Source organism: Eschrichtius robustus, chromosome 4, assembly GCF_028021215.1.
Source record: "Eschrichtius robustus isolate mEscRob2 chromosome 4, mEscRob2.pri, whole genome shotgun sequence".
Classification (NCBI taxonomy): Eukaryota; Metazoa; Chordata; class Mammalia; order Artiodactyla; family Eschrichtiidae; genus Eschrichtius; species Eschrichtius robustus.
In genome coordinates this window covers 86,949,967-86,975,721 of record NC_090827.1, presented here as the reverse complement: position 1 = coordinate 86,975,721, position 25,755 = coordinate 86,949,967, and the positions used below count along the sequence as shown (strand labels likewise).

Below are 25,755 nucleotides of genomic sequence, written 5' to 3'. Positions count from 1 at the left end.
ATCAATTCCAAAACTCATGTACGAGGTGGATTTTCAGATCGCAAATAAAGAAGACTATATTATAAAAGGATATGACGTGTCAACTTTTAGAGAAGGGGCAACAACAGTTTTGGGTGTATATGTGGGGGTCGCGTTCCCCTTTGAGAATGTACTTTGAGAGAGGTATGGGTCTTCTTCCCAGAAGACTGCTCTTGTAGACTGGCACATCCAACTGTGCATGGAGGTTAGGGGGTTTCTGGGCCCTTAAGTCCATCCATGGATCCTTGGGGACTCAGGATACCAAAGTAGATCCTGTCATTTAGACACCAAGAAATGCCCTCTCCCAGGGCCCCAGTCCCCAACGGGCTCTGGCAGGGCTAATAGGTAAATCACAGGTGCATCATGTCTACACCAGCTGCCTTCACGGGAAAGTGCCCCCGATAAATACCTTCATCAGCCCTCAGTACCAAATCTCTCGGCTCTCAGAGCTCTGGGGTTTCGTGAGGAGCAGTGGAATGCAAGCAAATCTGCCATTAATTATTTTCACCTGTTACTTACCTCTCCCCAGATGCCGACTGTATCGCGGATGTCATTTTTGCAGTAAGAAAGCTGCCTGATGCAGTTGTTGACGGCAACACTACTCTTGCCAGGGGCGAGGTCCTCCTCCGCCATTTCCACCCATCCCAGAGAGCGCACAGCAAAACACTAGGAGGAAAAGTCAGAGGACGGGAGATTACTCACTGGCCACAGGTCAACGTATCTTAAAATCCTCTACAAGGTGTACTCAATGCGTCTTTAATTACTACAAAATGTTCAATCATCTAATTTAGCAACGAATCCTAGATTGTTGGAAAATTAAATTGTGGCTGTTTTTTGCTATTAAAAAAACGTAGTAGGACTTCCCTGGTGGTGCAGCGGTTAAGAATCCACCTGCCAATGCAGGGGACACGGGTTCGAGCCCTGGTCCGGGAAGATCCCACACGCTGTGGAGCAACTAAGCCCGTGTGCCACAACTACTGAAGCCCGTGCACCTAGAGCCCGTGCTCCGCAACAAGAGAAGCCACCGCAATGAGAAGCCTGTGCACCGCAACGAAGAGTAGCCCCTGCTCGCCGCAACTAGAGAAAGCCTGTGCACAGCAACAAAGACCCAATGCAGCCAAAAATAAATAAATAAATAAATTTAATTTTTAAAAAATGTAGTAATAACTATCTTCTTGCCTAACTTTCTGTGTGTGTGTGTGTGTGTGCTTGTGTGTGTGTGCTTGTGAGTGTGTGTGTTCAGGGTTTTTTTCTTAGAACAGCTTACTAGAAGTACAATTACAGGGCTAATGGGTATAACATTTCTAAGCACCTTTATCTAGTATAAGGCAGGTTTTTGTTTTGTTTTGTTTTGTTTTTAGAGTAAGAAATGTAACCCCTGTGAAATTTGTTACTTGTTAAGCACCTGGGAGAAAGAATTAGCTACATGTTTGTCACTTGTTTCTAATAACAATGAGGCAAAATGTATTCTCTAATAACCAGAAATGAAAAAAAAAGAGGAGGAGGGAAAATGTGCTTTCATGATAATAGGTCTCAGCGTTTGTTACTAGCACCAAATCCTGAAAGCCTGCAGAATGGACAGACTTGTGAGATACCTTAGAGCACAAATTCCATTTATTCTTTTATCATTTAGAGATATTTGATTTGAGACCACACTCCTTGTCTTCCTTTTAAAAGTTCAGGTATTCAATTTTAAGAAATACAGAAAGTATCTTATCCATATTGTAACAAGCAAAAAATCCAAAAATTTATAAAGAAAGAAGTTCCTGGGACATACGAGGGCGATCTGGCTAGAGCATCTGCCTAGCTGTTAATCACCAGGTTTACCAGGTGGCTGGAACTGCGGTTTCTCACCGTGACCTGTGACCTGGGTCTCCTCCTGAGCTGCACATCAATTGAAGGGACCACCTTTGATGGACAGGAGGGCAGATAAGGTGCCACACTTCTGTGGAGCCAACAGGCTGTTTCTCAAAGAGTGTCTTCCGAAGTTCCCCAAAGTGAACTTCATAATAAAATGAAGAAATGCAGCAAACTGTCCCAAAGTGACCACATTCACTCTAGTTCAACCGTCTCTGTTTCAGACCCCACACCCAGACTTGGTGCCTCCTTCCTGAATTGCTAATCACACTTTCTCAGGGGGAAAAAAAAACACGAAAAGACCAAAGACAACCCAGTTACGCTAACAGAAGGTGGATCCTCACGTCCTAAAGGGGAAGGACTGAGGTACCTGGGTCACCAGCTGGAGCGGAACAGCTCCTGCTCGCTGACGGTGCACAGGATGCCTTTTACAAATACACCAAAAAGAGAAGGTCATCCCTACAACAACGGCAAAAGCTACTCAGGACCCTGTGTCCTGGGGAAAGGTTCTGGGAGATGTCCTCACATTTCATGTGCTCATGTGTTTCTGCTGGAGAGAAACCGCCCAAGGGGAAGAGGATGCCACAGGTGCAAGGGCAGCCCCTTACCCAGAACTTCACAGGGCTATGCCCAGGAACTTCCCTCCCTTGTTGGTTCCCAACATAGTCCCTGGTGAGTAAACTCACAATGCCACAACCCAGCCCTCCCCCGCCATTTTCATCTTGTTACGTACCACCTTGTAATGGAAAAACTGAGCTTTTCCACCTTTACCAAATGTGTGGAGGTTTTCCTGCACACCAACAAGCGATTCTCAGACACCAGTAGGGTGTCCGAGAATTCTACTCAATTCTGACACCATCTACCTGGATAGAGCGTCAGATCCTGCAGGTTAAGGGCTCAGTTCTACAAGACTGTCCCCCCAACAACTGCCCGCCCCACCTCCTGCCTCCGCCAACTTCAGATGCCAATCCCAAGTCCAGGGTGTCACCGGTACTTCTGGCCGACCAGCTATAGATCGAGGTTTGGACGACCCCCTTCTTGAGTTCAGTTAATTTGCTAGAGTGGCTCACAGAACTCAGAGAAACATTTTGTATACTAGATCACTAGTTTATTATAAAAGAATATAACTCAGGAACAGCCAGAGGAAAGAGATGCACAGGGCAAGGCATGGGGGAAGGGCCCAGAGCTCCCATGCCCTCCCCAGGTGCCACTCTCCCCAAGTTCCACGTGCTCACTGGCCTGGAAACTCTCTGAACCCTGCCCTCTGGGTTTTGTGAAGGCTTCATTATATACATGCGACTGATAAGTCACTGGCCACTGGTGGCTGAACTCAATCTCCAGGCCCTCTCCCTTCCCTGGAGGTGGGCATGGAACTGGAAGTTCCAACCCTCTAATAAAATGGTGGGCTCCACTGGCAACTAGCCCCCATCCTTAGGTGAGTTCTAGAAGTCACCTCATAGGTATTTATTCATTTAATCCTCTCCTCAACCCTGTGAGGTCAATACTAAGTTACTGTACCCATTTTATAGAAAGGTAAGTGAGTGAAGCACAAGGCTGATAAGTGGTGGACCTAGGATTCAAGTTAGGCAGTGTGACTTCTAGGCCCTCACTCTTAACCACTCTGCCATATGCCTGAGAGCTTGTTGGAGGGACAGTATCCGATGGGGCTGGGTCCACAAAGAGGCACAAGAGCACAGTCAGTGATGTCAATACAGTTGGAGTGTACCTGGCCCAAGAGCAGGGACAGCCTAAATTACAATCTTAGCTCCGACTTACAGGTACTGTGATCTTGGCCATGTAACTTACAAAGTCCCAATTTTTTTCTTATTTGCAAAAATGGGAATAACGTTAACTCAGAGGGTTCTCACAAGGAGAAAACAACATAATACAGGCAGAAAACCTAGCACATAGAAAACACTCCATGAGCATTGCTGAGTGAAAGAGCAAATGAATATAGTGTCACATACATCTTAAAAGGAGTCATCAAAGGGGGAAAATGAAAGGAGATGTGTAATTAGCGTGACCCTATGCTCCAATTGTCCCCAGGATGGTTCTGATTTATGTTTGTTTTTCTGGAAAAATTATTAAGAGCAGCTCCTTTTACTCTTAAAAGTGTCCTAATTTGCATAATAAATTATTATAATTACTCTAGTCAAAATTCCAGTGATGAATTTGGTAAAGTTGCAGGATACAAAATTAATGCACAGAAATCTCCTGCGTTCCTATACACTAATGATGAAAAATCTGAAAGAGAAATTAAGGAAACACTCTCATTTACCATTGCAACAAAAAGAATAAAATACCTAGGAATAAACCTACATAAGGAGGTAAAAGACCTGTATGCAGAAAACTGTAAGATACTGATGAAAGAAATTAAAGATGATACAAACAGATGGAGAGATAAACCATGTTCTTGGATTGGAAGAATCAATATTGTGAAAATGACTATACTACCCAAAGCAATCTACAGATTCAATGCAATCCCTATTAAATTACCAATGGCGGGGCTTCCCTGGTGGCGCAGTGGTTGAGAATCTGCCTGCCAATGCAGGGGACACGGGTTCAAGCCCTGGTCTGGGAAGATCCCACATGCCGCGGAGCAACTAGGCCCGTGAGCCACAACTACTGAGCCTGCGCGTCTGGAGCTTGTTCTCCGCAACAAGAGAGGCCACGATAGTGAGAGGCCCGCGCACTGCGATGAAGAGCGGCCCCCGCTCGCCGCAACTAGAGAAAGCCCTCGCACAGAAACGAAGACCCAACACAGCCAAAAATAAATACATAAATAAATAAAAAATAAAAATAAAGGAATTCCTTAAAAAAAAAATTACCAATGGCATTTTTTACAGAACTAGAACAAAAAGTCTTAAAATTTGTACAGAGACACAAAAGACCCCAAATAGCCAAAGCAGTCTTGAGGGAAAAAAACGGAGCTGGAGGAATCAGGCTCCCTGACTTCAGACTCTACTACAAAGCTACAGTAATCAAGACTATGGTACTGGCACAAAAACAGAAATATAGATCAATGGAACAGGATAGAAAGCCCAAAGATAAACCCACGCACCTATGGTCAACTAATCTATGACAAAGGAGGCAAGGATATACAATGGAGAAGACAGTCTCTTCAATAAGTGGTGCTGGGAAAACTGGACAGCTACAAGTAAAAGAGTGAAACTAGAACACTCCCTAACACCATACACAAAAATAAACTCAAAATGGATTAGAGACCTAAATGTAAGACTGGACACTATAAAACTCTTAGAGGAAAACATAGGAAGAACACTCTTTGATATAAATCACAACAAGATCTTTTTTGACCCACCTCCTAGAGTAATGGAAATAAAAACAAAAACAAATGGAACCTAAAGAAACTTAAACACTTTTGCAAAGCAAAGGAAACTACAAACCAGATGAAAAGACAACCCTTAGAATGGGAGAAAAAATTTGCAAATGAATCAACAGACAAAGGATTAACCTCCAAAATATATAAACAGCTCAAGCAGCTCAATATCAAAAAAACAAACAACCCAATCCAAAAATGGGCAGAAGACCTAAATAGACATTTCTCCAAAGAAGATGTACAGATGGCCAAGAAGCAAATGAAAAGCTGCTCAACATCACCAATTATTAGAGAAATGCAAATCAAAACTACAATGAGGTATCACCTCACACCAGTTAGAATGGGCATCATCAGAAAATCTACAAACAATAAATGCTGGAGAGGGTGTGGAGAAAAGGGAACCCTCTTGCACTGTTGGTGGGAATGTAAATTGATACAGCCACTATGGAGAACAGTATGGAGGTTCCTTAAAAAACTAAAAATAGAATTACCATATGACCCAGCAATCCCACTACTGGGCATATATCCAGAGAAAACCATAATTCAAAAAGACACATGCACCCCAATGTTCATTGCAGCGCTATTTACAATAGCCAGGTCATGGAAGCAACCTAAATGCCCATCAACAGACGAATGGATAAAGAAGATGTGGTACATATATACAATGGAATATTACTCAGCCATAAAAAGGAATGAAATTGGGTCCTTTGTAGAGACGTGGATGGATCTAGAGACTGTCATACAGAGTGAAATAAGTCAGAAAGAGAAAAACAAATATCGTATATTAACGCATATATGTGGAACCTAGAAAAATGGTACAGATGAACCGGTCTGCAGGACAGAAATTGAGACACAGATGTAGAGAACAAACATATGGACACCCAGTGGGGAAAGCGGTGTGTGTGTGTGTGTGTGTGTGTGTGTGTGTGTGTGTGTGTGTGTGATGAATTGGGAGACTGGGATTGACATGTATACACTGATGTGTATAAAATGGATAACTAATAGGAACCTGCTCTATAAAAAAAAATAAATAAAATAAAATTCAAAAAAAAAATTCCAGTGAATTCAGCCTCTGGCATAGAAACCGAGGCTTGGATGGGATACTGAGATATGCCCAGGTGGAAATGGGGTTCAAGATCAACAGCAGCTGCTGTCAGTACAGCATCCTGGTGATCCTGGTGGGGGTGAACCCTAATACACCAGCATTACTGTGGGATGGTCCTATGCCCTAAAACTAGAAGCCAGGAGCACATTTCCCCACTTTTTCTAATAGCCTACTCGAGAGTCCTACAGCCTGTGAAGACTCAAAGAATTTATTAACAATAAGGAAGGTGAAAAAGAATACCAGCTGCATAAAAAGAAACGAAACTGAGTTATTTGTAGTGAGGTGGATGGACCTAGAGACTGTCATACAGAGTGAAGTAAGTCAGAAAGAGAAAGACAAATACCGTATGCTGACACATATATATGGAATCTAAAAAAAAAAAAAAAAAAAAAAAGGTTATGAAGAACCTAGGGGCAGGACAGGAATAAAGACGCAGACGTAGAGAATGGACTTGAGGACACAGGGAGGGGGAAGGGTAAGCTGGGACGAAGTGAGAGAGTGGCATGGACATATTACACTACCAAGTGTAAAATAGATAGCTAGTGGGAAGCAGCCGCATAGCACAGGGAGATCAGCTCGGTGCTTTGTGACCACCTAGAGGGGTGGGAGAGGGAGGGTGGGAGAGGGAGGGTGGGAGGGAGACGCTAGAGGGAGGGGTTATGGGGATATATGTATATGTGTAGCTGATTCACTTTTTTATACAGCAGAAACTAACACACCACTGTAAAGCAATTATACTCCAATAAAGATGTTTTTAAAAAATTAGAAAATAAAAAATAGAATGTGAAAAAAAAAAGAATAATGGCTGCTTTTTTGTCCTTGAGTCCAAGAATACATGGATTTCAAAAAACAAGAGCCCTCACAATATGATTAATTTTCCGTATGTAATTTAGTATCTGATCTGAGAAGCTTCACCACTGGTCCCTACGGACAAAGGAAGGGGAAACGGGTTTATGGAGGGGAAACTCCACTAAGCAACGAGCTCCGTTTCCTTTCAAAGAACCAAGCGGCAAAGAGCAACCTGCGCTATTTGGTGCTGCCCTCGTGTGGCTAGGAAGGTTTATAACCACCACCTCTTTTCCTTAAACTCGGGAAATTAGAATCAGCTCTGTGAATAAACACTCATTTCAGAGAACAGGAGGAGCTCAAAATATTCAATCAAAATATGTAATCAAATGTTTAATCAATCTGACTTTTCAAATACTTTTTTCTTTTTTTTTTTTAAGTTACCTGTTGGTCATTTTATTTTTTTAACATCTTTATTGGAGTATAATTGCTTTACAATGTTGTGTTAGTTTCTGCTGTATAACAAAGTGAATCAGCTATATGTATACATATATCCCCATATCTCCTCCCTCTTGCATCTCCCTCCCACCCTCCCTATCCCACTTTTTCCAAATTTTGCAAAAAATATCAACATTTGTACTTATATTAATGCTCATTCTTCAATAGCTCTTTACCAAAAGGGCGAAAATGAGTAATGGATGGTTCAGGGTATGGACTGTGTCATCAGATGGATCTAGATTCAAGTCATGACTTTGCTACCTACCAGCTGGTGACTTTGGGGAAGTCACTTAGGTCTCTAAGGCTTCGTTTTTTCATCTGTAAAATGGGAATAATAATAGTACCTATACTTTATAGTATTGTTGTTGGACTAAGTGAGATAACGCAGGTAAAATATTTAGCATAGTGCCTGGCATATAATAAGAACTCAACAAACATTTATTATGCGATTGATAAATTTTAACTTTTTCTCTATGTGTGGATTTTAAAGATTTCTCTAGTTTAACAGATCTCAGCCAAAGCTAAAACACCCAGAGGGCTTTGTTAAAACACAGAAAACTGGACACCATCCCCATCGTTTCTGATTCAGCGGTCCCCAAACGTGCATTTCTAACAGCCTCCCAGGTGACACTGAAGTTGCAGGTCTGAGGACCACACTTTGAGAACCACTGCCGTCCACAGACGGCCCCTTCCTTACTCAAAGTCATGCTGTTCCTACGACTGGTCCTGAAAGGCGAATCTGGCAAGTTAGTTAACCTCTCTGTGCCTCAGTTTCCTCGTCTGTAAAACGTGGATACTAAAAATCCCTGTCTCACAACAACCTATCTATGCTGTGAGGATGAACAGGGCAGGGTTTGCCGCTGTGCCTGTGGCTGCTGTTAGTTATTACGAGCATTTAGGGAACCAGGGTCATGGCTGAACTGGGAGGGACCCAGCTCTTGGCTTGGGGCTTCCTTCTCTCCCACCAGTTTTCTCTCCCCCGCACTGGAACCAACTGTCATATCCTGGTTGGAAACACACATCCTGTTTCAACTTCTGTTTCTTTGAGTCCTCTATTAATAGAGACTGATGCCTGGGGAGAACCTCTTCCTAAGACATGCGTCGAGGGGTAGAACTCAGTGCCAAGCCTTGGTTTCCAGGGCCAGACGGTCCCGGGTCCGCATTCCTCTGTTCCCATCAGTGGGCGCTCAGCCTCCACGAACCTAAGTTTACTCAGTTGCAAAATGACAATGACCGTAAGCTCAGAGCACTTCCGGGAGAGCCAAAAAGCAAACGAGGAAGGTCAGGGCTGGGGCACTGCAGGCCCTCAGCGAATGTCCCCTCTCTTCTCTCTCTGGCTGCAGGAGACCCTCTCATGGCCGCCTGTGTTCTCCCACAGGCCTTCCACTTCTCCTTGTCCGAGCTTCAACGAGGACAAGCAAGATGAGAGCCTGCTGGCAGAAAACTGGCGGCCTCGTTCCTGGACCACGAGGTGGGGCAGGGGATGGAGGAGGGGAGAGACGAGGGAACTGGAGCTACTGGAGCTACAGTCGGACACAAACCTTGCCTCCTCCCAGGCGAGCCGGCCTCTGTGCACGGCACCAAAGAAGATGCTGCTCAATGAGCGTAGTCTGTGAAGCAGCGCATTTGAAGCCCAGAACACCGTCAGCGCTCTACATAACTACGGGGGGATGATGACGAAAAATAAACGATACCAGAATTGACAGCGACGCTAAATTATGGGTATGGAAAAACTAAGAAAATTTAAGAGAAAAGCTACAATTTGGTCTAGCACTACAAATGTAATCCTGAAGAACACTCATTTATAGGAACTGCTTACCATTTAAGCCTAATTACCCTGCAGCACAATAACAACTGTGCCTTCAAGTCAACAAACGTTTATTGAGTGCCTATTAGCTCCTGGAGACATAGACTAATGAGCGCGACGTGGAGTAGACACAGAGCGGGAATCCACGACACGGCAACGAGAAGTAAGGGGACGCAGAGGCCCACATGTGCGCTGGTTGCTCATGGAGGGAGGAGTCTTTTAACTCACAGAGAGGGAGTTATGGACAGCTTCTGGAAGGAGGTGGTATTGAGCTGAGCCTTGTAGGATGGATGGGTTCATTCGTTTCACAGCGATTTACTGACACCTGCCATATGCCAGGTACTGGAGGCACATCCATGAACCAAAGAGGCCAAACACTCTGCTCTGAGCAGTGCTGCAGAAAACTGGAAGGGCGTATTTGTTTGGCTGTGACACCAGAGGTCACACAGCTCTGTGGACATGAACCACGAAGAGTAAGGTGCAGTGGTGTGGGGGGAGGGGCTGTGAGTGCCGTGGTTTAGGGCCCAGGTTTCAGGTCACTGACTTGGGATCCAATCCCAGGCTGGCCACTATTAGTTAGCAGTGAGATCTGAGCCAAGTTACTTAATCTTGGTAAGCCTCAGTTTCCTCATCTGTTGCAGTGAGCACAGTGGTATGGACCTCCTGGGGGTACTGGCATGACTAACGGGAAGGCTTATGCTAAGAACAGGGCCTAGCCCATAGGGAATGCTCAAGGAACGGTGACTACTGCTTTCCCAAGGTCTTTGATCCCTGTCAAAAGTGTCAGGATTGAGGAACACCACCAACAGTCAGCCAGTCAATCCTGTTTCGTTTTTCCAAGTAATGATCCAACCTCACTACGGCTATACCTTGGGTGCCTGGGGGTGGGGAGAGGCCCGGGGCCTGGGGAGGAGCAGAGGGTGGAACCCTCAGGCCCACCTAAGAGTCCTCGGACCTCGGAGAGCCACGGATGGGGCTTCAGCAAGTTCTAAACCTCCTGCAAATATATCCAAAAGTATGTGTGTGTTTGCATATTGTGGAAAGAGGGTCCAAAGCTTTCCAAAGGCTCTGGGAATATAAAATACTTCAAAAGAATCCCAAGGAGTTTGGATACCAGAGTACTCACTTATCAAGACATGAATTAAGGTAACGTGTATTGAGGGTAGAAAAAAGCTGACTAGCTGGCATCAGAGTTCTTTTTTGAGAAGTGGATGGGGAAAATGGTTAAATGGCTCTACATAAGAGAGGATCAGGAATTTAGGGGAGACAGATTAAATGAAAGGGAAAAGGGGGGTAGGGGGGACGAGAAAGGGCTGCACAGCCTCTGGGGAAGCACAGCCTCGTAAATGGCAGGCACTGCCATTAAAGAGAAAGATGAGGGAAGTCCAACAGCCAGTCTTGAAAACCAGTGACTGTTTTTGATGCAGTGTAAGCCCCCTGGATATTACCCTTGATGCTCCAGCAAGAGTCTGCTACAGAGATGGCTGACGTCAGGAATTAAGAGAAGGGTGTACTCCTCCCCTGGGGAGATGCTTGGCGGAGGAAAATTAGTGGCGGAGGCCTCAGAGTGGAGACCAGGGAGTCAACACAAGAGAAATATAAGCCCAGGGAACGGGCAGAACTGTGCGCAGGAACCCATGGACTTCGCAGGACACGAGACTGGGATTCAAGCCCATTTCACCTGGATTCTAAGAGCGTATCGATCCTGCTGCTGCCTGAGCTACGCAGAGCTGCTCTGCGGAGACTCTTTACATCTGTGCTCTTGGGGTCAGGTGGAAAAAAAATAAACACATTCTCACCGTATGTGACTATGAGGAAGGATCTTTTGAATAATCATACAGCCCACGTAGAAACTGTGAGAGAATCCTTTTTTATTTCATACTGGTGGCCACAACAACATACCCATTTAGGGTACATTCATCATATTTGATAGCCTACGTCCTGGGATGCCTCCCTAAGAATTCAGAACAGCCCTCTGCCCTTTTCCTTCCCAGTTACTGCATCAGAGACAGCACGAACCTGACTTCTGCCCACCGGCCGATCGCTGGACCATCCAGATTTTGCCAAGAAATAAGGCAGCCAGTAAACAAAGGACTGTGACCTCAAATGACTTTTAGAGTCTGTTCTAAAAATGCATAGGCTTTTCAAGGTTCAAAATATCTTCCCTGGACATGACTTCCATAATAGGGAGGTCTTTAGCAAATCAGAGTTTGTGGTCATGATACATAGGAATGTAGACCATTGTCATTACGGACACACTTTGAAATAAAATTAGGCTTCATCTGCTACTGCTTTTCTTTGAAACACAGAAATGCTTTCTAAATCCAGCATCTCAATGGGCTCGGCCGGAGAGGTGCCTGGGGACTCTGGAGTGGAGCATGACCCAGTTCTCCATCTGGCTGAAGCAAAGAATCAGCCTGATTAATTATTCAGCACGGCAATGACCTCGGCAGCCAGGGAGGACCCAGAGAGCATTTCTACACTGATCCCAATGAGTACTTCAGCTGTTCCTTCTGTTTCTCCCCAGACTGTCTGCAACATGGTGAGCATTCGGGCAGAAAACAAGACACCTGGCCCTTTGGGGCACTGGGCCCACAAGTGCCATTTACTTAACTCTCCCTCTTTCCTATTTTTCAGAATAAGATCACCTACTGGAAAAATACATCCTATGCGAACATTCTATGCTGACAGCTTCTGCTACAAAGAGGACAGTCATCGTAATAACTAACATGCATGTGGTACTTACAGCGTGCCAGGCACGAAGGACTGATCCATAACTGAAATATCGTCTACAATGCCCACCTCCCTGCCTGCCTACTCCCCCGGCTCCTGGTGGTCAGTTCATGGAGGGGGGTTCCCAGCGGGGGTCACCGCTGCCTCTAGTAAATAACAGGCTCTGTTCCTAGTAAACACTCTGGAAACCTACAAGGTCAGAGGGCAGGAATACCAACCAGATTCCCTATATTCAGGAAATGCTCAGAGCACGTGCCATGACAGGGACTCAAAGCTAAATTATCTAATGGAAGAAGGGGAAGACGCACCACAGTTCAGAAGCAGTGCCCGTAGTCATCTCTCATGCACAACGTGGAGCCATGCAGGTTGCTGCGATTTAAGGCTTCGGTGACTTTAAATCCTTAGATGAAAATGGAAGGATTCTTTCAAAGCCCTGTGCCTTGACTTCTCCCTCTCTGTGCCATTCCCCAAGTCAGCTCCTGCCTGCGATGACTATTCCGCCACTGCTCCTTCCGCTTTACAAAAACGCTTGCTGACTCACCACTCTACCACATCGAGAAAAGCAATCATTCTGAGATTTACCGGAACCGAGGTTTGAACCACTAATGTGCTGAAGGGCGTGCACAAGGGCAGTCACACTGGGAGGACCGAGATCTGATTCTGCATGACTTTAAATATTTAACAGTCTCTGGGGTGTCTTTGCTTCCTCACGCCTCCTCACCGCATGATCTCTTTGGTAGATGAGCTAGTCCAACTGGGCAGAGCTGTAGCCTGGGCTCCTCCTCTCCCCTCAGGTTGGGGGGGCTGGATTCACGCTGGGGAGTGGGACGGTGCCAATGCACTGGATTTTGACTTTTAACTTAAAACACACGTTTGAGCAGCACTGAAATCATGAGGCCAACAGGTCTTGCTTTTAATTTAAGACATAAGACATGCATTTTTGCACAGCAGCGAAATCATGACATCCATATGGCTTAAGCATATTTCTAAGTGTTTATTATTATCTTAAAAACAATATTCTCACTGCAGCACTATTTACAATAGCCAGGACACGGAAGCAACCTAAGTGTCCATCGACAGATGAATGGATAAAGAAGATGTGGCACATTTATACAATGGAATATTACTCGGCCATAAAGAGAAACGAAACTGAGTTATTTGTAGTGAGGTGGATGGACCCGGAGACTGTCATACAGAGTGAAGTAAGTCAGAAAGAGAAAAACAAATACCGTATGCTAACGCATATATATGGAATCTAAAAAAAAAAAGGTTCTCATGAACCTAGGGGCAGGACAGGAATAAAGACGCAGACATAGAGAATGGACTTGAGGACACTGGGGTGGGGGAGGGTAAGCTGGGACGAAGTGAGAGAGTGGCATGGACATATACACACTACCACATGTAAAATAGATAGCTAGTGGGAAGCAGCTGCATAGCACAGGGAGATCAGCTTGGTGCTCTGTGACCACCTAGAGGGGTGGGATAGGGAGGGTGGGAGGGAGACGCAAGAGAGAGGAGATACAGGGATATATGTATATGTATAGCTGATTCACTTTGTTATACAGCAGAAACTAACACACCATTGTAAAGCAATTATACTCCAATAAAGATGTTAAAAAAAAAATTCTCAGTAGTGCTTAGGTGAGGGGATTTCAGAACGAGAAGGAGGAGGGAGGGAATTTGCATTTATTGTGTTCCTATGATAGAGGCTCTTTATTAATTACCTAATTCAATTTAGTTTAATTCTCACAATGAAGTGAATCAGGTATTCTACCCATTTTTGAGAAGGGGAAACTGACTCCTAAAGGAACCCTGGCAAGTTTAAGTCTTCATAAAACTTTTTGGGAAATCTGACTTTGCGGCACTGCGGTCATCACGCTTGTGAATGTGGTGGTGAGGAGGGGGTCGAGGTGGGCGAGAACGAGGTGGCGGACAACAGTGTCACACGCAGCATTTATTACGAGTGTCTGTGCACACATTACACAACGAGTGGGAAAAATCCACTTCTCCTTTACTACTCACCCAGAACGCTTCACTTCTGACCCTTCTAGTCACCAAATGTGAGGGGGGTTTTCCCCACTGCAAGCAAGTCTCTGCAACACCAGCTGGGTGTGCTACAATTTAACTCAATCCTGACACCACCTACCTGGATAGAGAGTCAGATCCCGTAGGTTAAGGGCTCAGACCCACAAGGCCGCTTGCCCCACACACCCCCTCAGACACCAACTGCAAGTCCAGGTTGTCACCTGTGCTTCTGACCGACCAATCGGCTACAAAGTGGAGGCTCCTATGACCCCCTCCTCGGGTTTGATTCATTTGCTGGAGTGGCTCACAGAACTCAGGGGAAGTTTACTTACTAGACCACCAGTTTATTATAAAAGGGTATAACTCAGGAACATCCAGATGGAAGAGGACAAGGTGTGTGAGAAGGGCGTGCAGCCTCCAAGCTTTCTCTGATCATGCCACTCTCCCAGCACCTTCACGTGTTCCCCAACTCAGAAGCTCTCTGAGGCCTGTACTTTAGGGGGTTTTCACAGAGGCTTCACATGATGAAGGCATGATTGACCATTAACTCCATTTCCATCCCCTCTCTGGAGAATGGGGGTAGGACTGAAAATTCCAAGCTTCTAATCATGGCTTGGTCTTTCTGGTGACCAGCCCCGACCCAGGAGCCCACCTAGAGTCACCTCATTAGAACAAAAGACACTGCTATCATCCAGGAAATTCCAAAGGATTTAGGAGCTCTGGGTCAGGAACCAGGGGCAGATACATATGTGTGTGTGTGTGTGTGTGTGTGTGTGTGCCACTTTCTTTTACATATTTAATCAACTCATGGCAACATATGAGATAGATGTTATTACTATCCCTATTTTACAGATGAGGAAACTGAGGCACAGAGTGGTTGTCATGGACTGAACTGTGTCCTCTCAGAATTCATATATTGAAGGCTCTAACCCCCAATGTGGCTATATTTGGACATAGGGCCTTTAAAAAGGTAATTAAGATTAAATGAGGTCATAAGATGGGCTTAATCCAGTAGGACTAGTGTCCTTATAAAAAGAGGAAGAGACACCAGGAATGTGAGCACACAGGGTAAAGACTACATGGGGACACAGTGAGAAGGTGACCATCTGCAAGCCAAGGAGAGAGGCTTTGGGAGAAACCAAACCTGCCAGCACCTTGACGTTGGACTTCTAGCCTCCAGAACTGTGAGGAAATCAATTTCTGTTGTTGTAAGCCACCCAATCTGTGTGGTATTTTGTTATGGGAGCCCGAGTAGATTAATACAGTGGTGTATACAAATCTAAGGTAACCAGCTAGCATATGGTGGAGCTGGCATTCAGACCCAAGTTCATGTACTGACAAATCCCTGTCAACACGCCATGCTGCCTCCTAGGAGCCGTAACACGGCTGGTTTTCCTAAAGCGGGGCTGGGGGGCAGGCATACCTCACTCTACACCCAGGGACCTCAGAGAGGACCTATAACCCCTCCCTCAACCTGACACACCGTGCACATGTGCACATGCCCTCCCCCAGAATCTTAAGTTCTCAACAGCTGGACCAGGCTGAGACCAGAGGTCAGGAGTCCTGGTCCCACTCTAAAGAGGCCCCGGAGAATTCAAGGGCGGGAAGAGGCTGAGGAGAAGGAAATTCCCCACTGAGCAGGGAATGAGTACTTCAACCCTCGTACCCCTCCCAGGTCTAGCTTTGTTGCTCCAGGCTGGCCCTGAGACTTCTCAGAGGTCTAAGAGAGCCCCTACCACAAGGCACTAACTAGCCCTGAAGTGGTGGTCTGGGTGCTCTTGTGCACACTTCCCCCCGGGGGCACCATCACCCTTCTCCCTCCCAACCCCTTACTCCTGGCAACAGATCCCTGGAGGTAAGGAGTCTCCATGGGGGCAAAGGCAATCAAACGTAATCAACTGCCTGACGCCTGTGCTCTCATCCCTCTAGGCCATTGCACAGCTGCTCACACTGTGCTCTGGGAAGGCCTAGGGTGGTTAGACTCTGGGACAACCTGTGGGTGGGGCTAAGGGGCAGCCAGGGTGGCGCTGAGGCCTCTGGGGCGCCTCAGCCAAGGTCCTGCTCTTTCTCTCCCATGAAAGGCTTTCTTCAATGAAAGAAAGGCCAGCGTCCCGTGGCAATGTCCACAGTGACGGTCGCTAATCGGTCACCGAGCAGGGTGAACTGTCAGCACATTATAAGGAATTCATAGACGTTTAAAAACAAACACCAGAATGTCAATTTATTAATTTACAGAGGGAAATGGGAGTCTCACTGGATGCTCAGGCTGGCCAACAAGAGGATTCATCCTCTGGAGGAAATCCACTCCAGTTTTAACCACCAGCCCGCCGCAGGCTGATGAGCGGAGAGGCAAGCAGAGGGAGCCTGCTTCCGCGTCTTGATGGCCAGGATGCTCGGAGAATCATCGCTAGTGCAAGACACAGGCCTCCGGCTTGTGATTTAATACACAAACAGTTGATTGTATTAGTCATTTCCTGCCCGGGAACCAGGCCGGCATTATGAGGCCTATTTTTATCAATGGAAAAGTTGAGTGGAGGTGGGTTCAACCAAGAGACTTAGCCCAGTATTTCCATAATGTCACAGAACAAATGAAACCTATGTGCATATTTAAACATAAACCTGCAGATATATTGCATCCGACATCTTCACATACAAGCGTCATCGTCTTTCTAGCCGTGCCATTTAGCCAGTGCTTACTCTGTGCTGAGTATTTTGTATACACAATTAAGAGTTTGGACTTGGCGGGGAAAGCAAGGCGGCACTGACATTTACGGATCACCTTCTCAACGCCTCATGCCTTACAGCACGTAGCACAACATGTTCTCACAACCCTACAAAGCAGAAGCTCCTTATTATACATGTGAGAAGCTGAGTCTGGAGAGCTGAGCTGAACCGCCCAAGGTCACACAATAAAGCAGCAGCAGCTGGAATTTGATCCGAGGTTTAGTACTCAAGGTGGATTACTGTCTTGATTTTACAGAAGAGGAAACCAGCTCAGTGAAGTTCAGCAAAGTGACACAACTGTGGACCGGCTTGATCCAAGGCCTCATCTTGCTCTCACCATTCTTTGCTCTACATTAGCTGTTCTATAAACAGGAGCACTCAGTCCAAAGGAGGCTCCTTGAGAACAGGCCTGTTCTGTGGACCTCTGAATGCCTGCCACCCAAAAGAGGGTCTGGCACACGCTACATGCTCCATAAATATTTGTCGGACTTCCCTGGTGGCGCGGTGGTGAAGAATCCGCCTGCCAATGCAGGGGACACGGGTTCGAGCCCTGGTCCGGGAAGATGCCACGTGCCACGGAGCAACTAAGCCCGTGCGCCACAGCTACTGAGCCTGCGTTCTAGAGCCTGCGAGCCACAACTACTGAGCCCACGTGCCACAACTACTGAAGCCTGCGCGCCTAGAGCCCGTGCTCCACAACAAGAGAAGCCACCGCAATGAGAAGCCCGCGCACCGCAACGAAGAGCAGCCCCCGGTCGCCCGCCGCAACTAGAGAAAAGCCTGCGTGCAGCAACAAAGACCCAACGCAACCAAAAATAAATAAATAAATGAAACAATTAATTAAAAAAAATATATTTGTCAAATGAAGACACTTGAGCTGGAGGCAGACTGAGGTACGGTGGCAAGAGTGGACCACATCTGACTGGGAGTCCTCAACCTGGCTGGGCCCTAGGCTAGTTAATTGACCTAAGTTTCTGCATCCTTGGAGGGATAACGCCACAGACGCTGGTGAGAACTCAAGGGGGTGTACCAAGCACTGGTAGAGAGCCTGGCATAGCCACTTTTACCATAGCAAATGCATACAGCCTGGATTCTGAAGCCAGAGCACCCAGGTTTGAATCCCAGATGCCCACTTAATTCCTGAGTGATGCAGCTTTCTAATCTGTAAGATGGAGACAATGATAGTACTTATGTCCTAAGGAACACTGGGAGAAATAAATAGTACGGTGCATCTAACGTGCTTAGAACGGTACACGGTAAGTGTTCAGTGTGTTAGCTATTATTACGATTAGCTCTAAATTATCAACAAATCTCATCTAGGGTATGCCTAGTGATATAAAAGTCATATAAAAATATCCACGTAGCCAGTAATGCGAGCTAGAGTCAGGTATCACGTGCCTCCAAGTGCCTCCACTGTGAAACCAGAGGGCCAGTCCTTCTGGAGGCTAATCCCTGCCTGGGGCCCAATCCATCCTTATCGGCTTATCAGGAGCCCCATCTTCACTAGCTGGTGGGGCCTTGACACGGCCCTGCAGACCGGAGCCCACATTTAAGGGTCCTGGGACACAAGCACTGAGGAACAACCTGAGCCCTTGCTGTGTTTGCAGCCCTTCTCTCTGCACTTCCAGTTCGTTCCTGATCCACACTCTGGGCACCTGGCTGGACCAAGAGTCCTGTCCTGGAGCTGAGTCCCCTGGCAGTGCTTTGTGCTAATGCCCCCTTTAGGTGCCAGTGGGATCTAGACACCTCACTGTCATGCTGTCCCTCTGTCCCAACCCTGACTCTGAGCTAAAGACCACTGAGATGCTACAAGGACCGGCTCATTAGATGGGTCCCTCCGGACATGGAGCGAGCCTGCCAAGCCTCTGGAGAGTACAATCTGGACCATTCCTATACTCATCCAAGCAACACTGACAAGTGTAGAACTCAATACTTTGTTCAACTGTTCAAAAATTCAAAAGCTTCCACAGAAGATTTCTTACATGATAGGAAACGGTGGCTCTCTTACGAAGGGAGGGAGGGTAGGGGCAGGAGGGGCACTTCTTAAACCTGATGCCTCACATGTCCAACTAAGGCACCTATCAAATCCCACCGGCCAAACGCCCCATCACAGCCCCTCTCGGACAGCCCGACCTGCTGCAGCCCAAGGCCTGGGAGAACTCAGAGTCACCACGCAGCATCGCTGAGAATCAGAATCCGACAGTAACCACAGAAACTTCCCCTGGTGGGACAGCGAACGCGTTACACAAAAGGGAACTTCTTCAGCTGGAGACACCTGAATGCCAACAGAAGCTGAGTCTGTGGCAGTAAACATCCGCTCACGGCCCACTCTCTCACAGTTTTAGTAAGAGCCCATGGCCGTCCAGGCCCAGCAGCGAGGCTAGCTGGAGCTGCCTCTGTTCCTGCAGAGAAGCAGCAGACGTCTTCACTCCTGGGAAACCGCTGTTCCGCCCTGGAAGTGTGAGGATTTTCGTTTTCCCGTACAGGAGTCTTGGAAAAGATCGAGAGGCACGTTGTGTGGTCTACATGGCTGACTTACACTACAGATTTATATTATTTCTGTTGAGAAATGTTATTTGCAGAGAAAGCAGAGTAAAACCATAATGAATACTCCAGTTCTGCACATAAAGTTGGCCATTTTATCTCGCTGGGGCAAGCAAGATGGCCATGTGAGCTCTAGAGGGGATGTTGATCCAAAGGAAGGGGCAGAGAGAGCCTGAGGTCCGGAGACAGACTGTACCCTCTGCGTTGGGGGCTGGGGACCTGGAGACCTGGGCATAGTCGGGGCCGGGACAGCGGGGAGACTGGGAGGTTACAGATCCAATCTCAGCTAGTAACAAGTCTGCTTGCAACACGGAACATGCAAAACTCAAATAAACAGAGTACCATTCTTAATAACACTTAGCCAAACGCTGCTGTTTCTGAGGCGATTCAGGACTAATTTGATCCTCTTCTAAAATGGGCCCAATAGATGACCCCACTAAGAACGATGTCGCATGGGTCTTGAATACATCCTTCCTCTAAATAGCTCAACTGCAAATACAGTTGATGCTCATTATTTGCGGATTCCGTATTTGCACATTCACCTGCTCTCCGAAATTTATCTGCAACCTCCACGTCAATATTCGTGGCACGTTTGTGGTCACTCATGGACGTGCAAACACTGGCAAAAAATCTGGGTTGCATGATGTGCATGTTCCCAGCTGAGGTTGAACAAGTCTTCTTGTTTCAGCCCTCATACTGCAAACGAGTGCCCTTTCTGTGGTCTATTTAGCACCTTTTTGTGTATGTGCTTTTTCTTGGTGATTTCGCTGTTTAAAACGGCCTCCAAGTGTAGCACTGAAGTGCTGTCTAGTGTTCTGGCGGGAGAAGGCTGTGATGTGCTTTCTGGAGAAAATCCATGTGTTCGATAAGCTTCATTCAGGCGTGAGTCAGTGCTGCTGACCGTGGGCTCAAGGCTAATGAATCAACAATATATATTAAATAAGGTGTCTTTCAACAGAAACACACATAAAATAAGGTTATGTATTGACAGTTTGACGAAAATGTGACCAGAGGCTCGCAGGAACCTAACTCTGCACCTTCCCCAGGAATACTGTATTTCAGTGTTTGCTAATTCAGTGTTGGCAGTGCCTTTACAGAGCTTTATAGACCCACTACAATAGTGAGAATCAACCATACCTGCCCTTCTTCCTAGAGCAAGGCCGGGGGGTCGTGGGGTGGTGGAGGGGGACTTCATCACTCTAGCTTTCTGGATTTGGGTATAGTCGGTGTAGGTGGGACTAGGAACCACGGAGCCCTGGGTTCTCGTCGCTGGCCTCCAGACGGATCCCTCCTCCCCCAGGCTGCCCCTTATCTCCCTGGTTCCCTCCCTCACATCTTACTCATGTCACCTTCTCAGGAGGCCTTCCCGGACTACTTAAAACTGCAACCCCTTCCAGCACTGTCTAGCTCTTTTCCCTACTTTAGTTTTCTCCATATTTTCACCTAATGTATTTTCACCTAATGTATGTATATTCCACTTCTGTTTTGCTGTTTCTCTCCCCACACTGGGACACAAATTACATGAAGGCAGGGGCTTGGTCTGCAGTCTCCTCTGCCCCTAAGCACAGAATCTGATCGCTGTGAGGGTTAAATGAGTTCATACACATCAAGCAGGCTTTGAGCAGTATTTGGTGCCTGGTAAAAGCTATACTCATCATCATTATTAGGACTGATTGTAGTTTTTACTGCTGGCTTTTAGGAAAGTTTTTTTTTAAAACTGCACTGCTCACCAAGAAAGGAAAAACCTGCAACTTTTTACAGTGTCTGAGATGAATGCAGTGAACTCATAAAGTGGGAAGACCTGCAAAGACCTGAATTAAAAGCACAGCTGTTGACTGAGCACCCCTTAAGGGAGCACTCACCAGGTCCTCGCTCTTGAAGCTGACTCCTAGAAGTCTACACGGTACACACACGGGAAGAGCCTTTGCCCACTGCACAGAGACCCAGAGCACAAGGGATCTGGGGACCCCGGAACCCGACCACCTCATTTCACAAATGAGTAGACCCGAGTCCCGAGAGCACTGCACAGAGTTGCCGCTAACAAATGAGTGTCTGTCTTGTGCGGAGTGGAGTGGGCAGGGAAGTCTGTCCCCAAAGGGTTCCCTTAGTCACCGCCACTTACTGAGATGGTACCTGACCAACTGGAATCACTGTGCAATGCAAAGATGAAGTGAGTATGAACACTCGCTATTCCAAGACATTTACGGCAATTCAAGAAGAAAGAAGTGTTTTAAGTAGTTGTTTTAAAGACTTTGCTTTAAATTAGCTACATTGAGTTTGTAGGGTAGGAATGCATGTTCACAGAGCTGAGATATTAAAAAGGAGGACATTTCCAGCAACAGACTAAAGGCTAAAAACCTACTCCCAGAGATGACAAGGTATCTGAAGAATAGACATATCCAGGACTCCATCTGAAGACAGATTGACCAAAGAAGCTCCTTGTGGCCCCTCCTCACAAGCAGGTAACACACCTGTGTCTCAAGTACAGTCAGGTTTTATCCTGTGTGTGTGTGGACACAAGGAAAGAAGGAGCCTTAAGGAACCCTGTAGCTCCAGAAAGCGGAAACTTCTAAGAATTCCCTGGTGATCACACAAAATAACCATAGAGAAGGAAGGACCCAGAGAATGCTGCAAGGCAATGGATTCCCAAAATTCCAAGGGAAGTGACTGCAGATTGGATGCTGTCACAAAGCCTCGAGATGGAAGTAAGCAGTTAGCGGAAGCGAGCCTTGCTGGAGACTTAAAGACGGGGGCAGAGAGGAGTTCCTGGAAGGAAGGGGCAGAGGGCAGAGGGCAGAGGGAGGGAGAGAGAACTTTGCATTATTCAGGGTACACAGCCTCGGGGCCAGGGCACCTCGGGTCACGGCAGCTCCTGCTGTTGCCTGAGGCTCATTACTGCTGCCTGTGGGACAACTGCAGCCCTGCCCCCTGAATGGACCTGGGGTGGAGGTCCAGTGATTTGGGCCAGAGGCTGCTGGTCCAAATTCAAGGAGAAGCCTCATTCCCAAATTCATCTCCCCTTTTCTTGGACTCTTACTGCAGATACTCAGTAGCTCACCTCTTAATGCTCTACTATTCTTTGAATTAATGCCACCTCCCCCATTAGCCTCTGAGCCTTGTTTTCAGAGCTGAACTCAAAGCTTTGCTTGTCCCCTTTGCTTGACTGATGAGGCCCATCAGGGGAAGTGACTCATCCAGGGTCTCCTGGCCTGTGAGCGGCCGGTACAGGTGAGCAGTGGGGTGTCCTGATTCTCAACACCGTACCCCTCTCCCAGGAGCCACTTGAGGTCAGGGAGCCCTTGTGTGTGTTTTTCTTCTCCCACAATGCCCAGGTAAGTGCCACACACATCAGCAGCACTTAATAACTGTTGATTCATTTTTTTCTTCCAAGGGGAAGATGCAGGGTATCCTGAGAAAAATCACCAAAACTAATCAAAGTGCTATGAGTCCTGTGAATTATAAAGAAAGGTGGAGGGAGTCTGGATTAATTTTCTCAGAGAAGAATGAGAAGCGTTATCGTGAAGTAGTTGAAAAAGTGTGGGGAAAATGCAACCCAGAGTCATCCTTCTACCTAGGGCGTCGAGCAAGGGGTAGGGGCTCTGGAAAGACAAGGAGAACCTGGAAAGCAGTAATGATGAACTTCTTAAGGAAAAGAGATACTAAAACAAGAAACCCTCTACCAAGGGGGCTGTGGACTCTTCACTCCTGGGGCAAACCTTTAAAAGTAGGATGTTAACTGTCCCCACTGATGTTCCTGTTTCAACAGAGGTGACCAGACCAGAGACACTAGATTTATTCTGCACATAGGTTACGATTCTGCATGTAAAAGACAACCTCCATGAAACTTATTTCATGACAATACATGAGAACCTCAACCACCCCATTTTTCAAAGTGCTTTGGAAAAAGTCTTTACAACTTGAAGGAGAAGATGGTAGTTCCACTTAAGCACATAAAAGAGGACACAAAATAAAATGTATTTTTCTGTCTTGAGAATATCTTCACTTATTAACAATGTGGAGTGCCCCAGGGCTGGCGACACTGCATTACTTTAACTCCACAGCTTGCTCTGTGGGAACAGGGACCAGCCTCACCTAGTACACATATCACAACCCCACCCGTACACACATCACAACCCCGCCAGTACACAGTTAGCTCCGGCACGTGCTCGCCTCTGCGGCCTTGAATCTTTCATAGAGACAGGTCGGCAAAGAACTTTAGAGGAATGGGGAGGTTCCGTATGTAACGTGATGCCAAAATACGCTGTGGGCCACTGGTGACTTTCTCAGCTTCCTCGGTCAATTTTTCCCCCCCATGTTAACTTTTAATAAGTTAAAAAAAAAAGATTTTTGGGAAAATGTTTTACAAATGCTACATTATTTATCAACACCCATCTCGTGGACACTATGAGTACTTTAATGTTGTTAATGGCAGCAGGCCAGATTCTGCTGCAGTGCCCCACTTTTTGGCAGTCTTTGTAATCTCTGAAGTCCCTGTAAATGCTGGGGAGAAGTAGCAACTAAGGAAGGAACAATCTAGAGTTTCCTGTAAAAGGGGGGCAACTTCGATGTCAATAATATGTACATAGAACTTTGGAGTAACTTTTCTTTTTTTTAAAAGCTAGTATAAAGCTCCTGGTGGCTGAAGCCCAAAGCTTTTCAACCAGAACTCTAGAGGCTGAGACCAGCCTGGGCTTCTACCCGGGCACTAGGGCACTAGGAAGGGAAGGCTTGCGTTACTGAACTCAAGTGTTTCACTGCTATTCCAGCTGAACCACCGAGCAATTCTGAATTGACGAAGGCTTTACATAAATGCACCCTAACATACAGAAAAAGGGGAGAGCAATATGCTCTACGTAAAGTGAGAAATCATACACACACACACACACACACACACACACGCACGCACAAACTGCAACGAGTCAAAAACCTGTCTCAAGGTTTGTTTTGTCTATAAGATGAGGCACCAAACACTCAATCCCACTGACACAAAGGAAATTCTTTATTCCTATCTATCATCACTGCCTCCGTTCCAAAAATTAGATTAAAACTCCTCGTATAACTTATATAAGCTGGTACTATCTGCATTTTCATTAATAACCAGTGTGTTACGAGACATTTCCTATTTTAATTTTTTTCTAAGGTCTGGAAAAAAGAAAGTAATGCTGCTTCACTTAAGCTATGACACATTGTAATACTGTGATCGCCAAAATGATTCCCAAACTAAATGGATTAGAGAGAGAGGGAGGGTGGCCTTAAAGATGGCATACTTGGGACGGGGCTCAGTCCCACACAGCCTCCAGCTGACGGGACCTACACAGCAGCAAAAACGGGTAAATCACCAAGACTGACGGGGCTGCTGGGAACCATTACATCCGAATTTTAAAAGAAACTTTTGGAAGACCAAAACCATACATCATGTTTAGCTAGTGCTGTACAGCAAAACACTGCTACTGTATAACATCTTACTTGGTCTTCACAGTAATACTATGAGTTTCCCAGACTATGCATTAGTACCATCCCATTTTACAGATTAGAAAAATGATGTTCAGAGAGGTTAACAAAGTCACACAGCTCATCTCTGACAGCATTGGGCCCAGAACCCAAGGATTCCAGCTCCTACTTCATACCCTTTCCCCTTGGAACATGGCCCTGCATTAGGGACAAAGACTCTAGCTGTTTTTTCCTCTTTTGTCCTTCACCGGGAGTCAAGTGCTTGGGTAATCCACTAAAAGACACACACATACACACAAAACCAAAACACACACATAAAAACATATTTTATTTTTCCTCTCAATCTTTAACACAGTTGCACATCTTCAGGTGAGCTTGAGCTCATGGTATAGAACTCCCACACAACAATCACACAGGGAATCAGAGAACCAAACCAAAGGCATGCTTGCAAGACCATGGGAAGGCCCACCTACACAAGAGGAAGGACAGCCCAGAGATTAAAAGCTTGGTCTCTGAAGCCAGACTGCCTGGGTTCACATCTCAGCTCTGCCATTTATCAGCTCTGAAACCGTGGGCAGGTCACGTAAGATTCTGTGCCTCAGCTTCAACTAAAAATAGGAGAAATAAAAGAACATAGCTCCTGGGGTTTTGTGGGAAAGCAGGACCGTAGAAGTCACATGGGAGTGTTTGCTATTGCCTTTTACAGAGGTGCTAGATGAGCCTGAAAGACAGAAACTGAGCTTACCGATAATGGCCCCAAACCACCTTGGTATATATGTGCCCCAAAACATACTAAATGCTCAATGAACATCAGCAATCATCACCGTATTTTATTATCAGAACACGGGCTTTAGAGTCTGCTTCACTCAG

General features: G+C 46.3%; 1 protein-coding gene across 18 annotated transcripts in view; it reads right to left on the bottom strand.

Moving 5' to 3' along the window:
• APBB2 (amyloid beta precursor protein binding family B member 2) overlaps positions 1-25,755 on the bottom strand; it is a 365,031-nt gene that overhangs the window by 71,732 nt on the left and 267,544 nt on the right. For all 18 annotated transcript variants that reach the window (XM_068543062.1, XM_068543063.1, XM_068543057.1 and 15 more), the window contains one exon: positions 538-684. In XM_068543062.1, the coding sequence (XP_068399163.1) occupies positions 538-684 (147 nt within the window). The remainder of the gene's footprint in view (positions 1-537; positions 685-25,755) is intronic.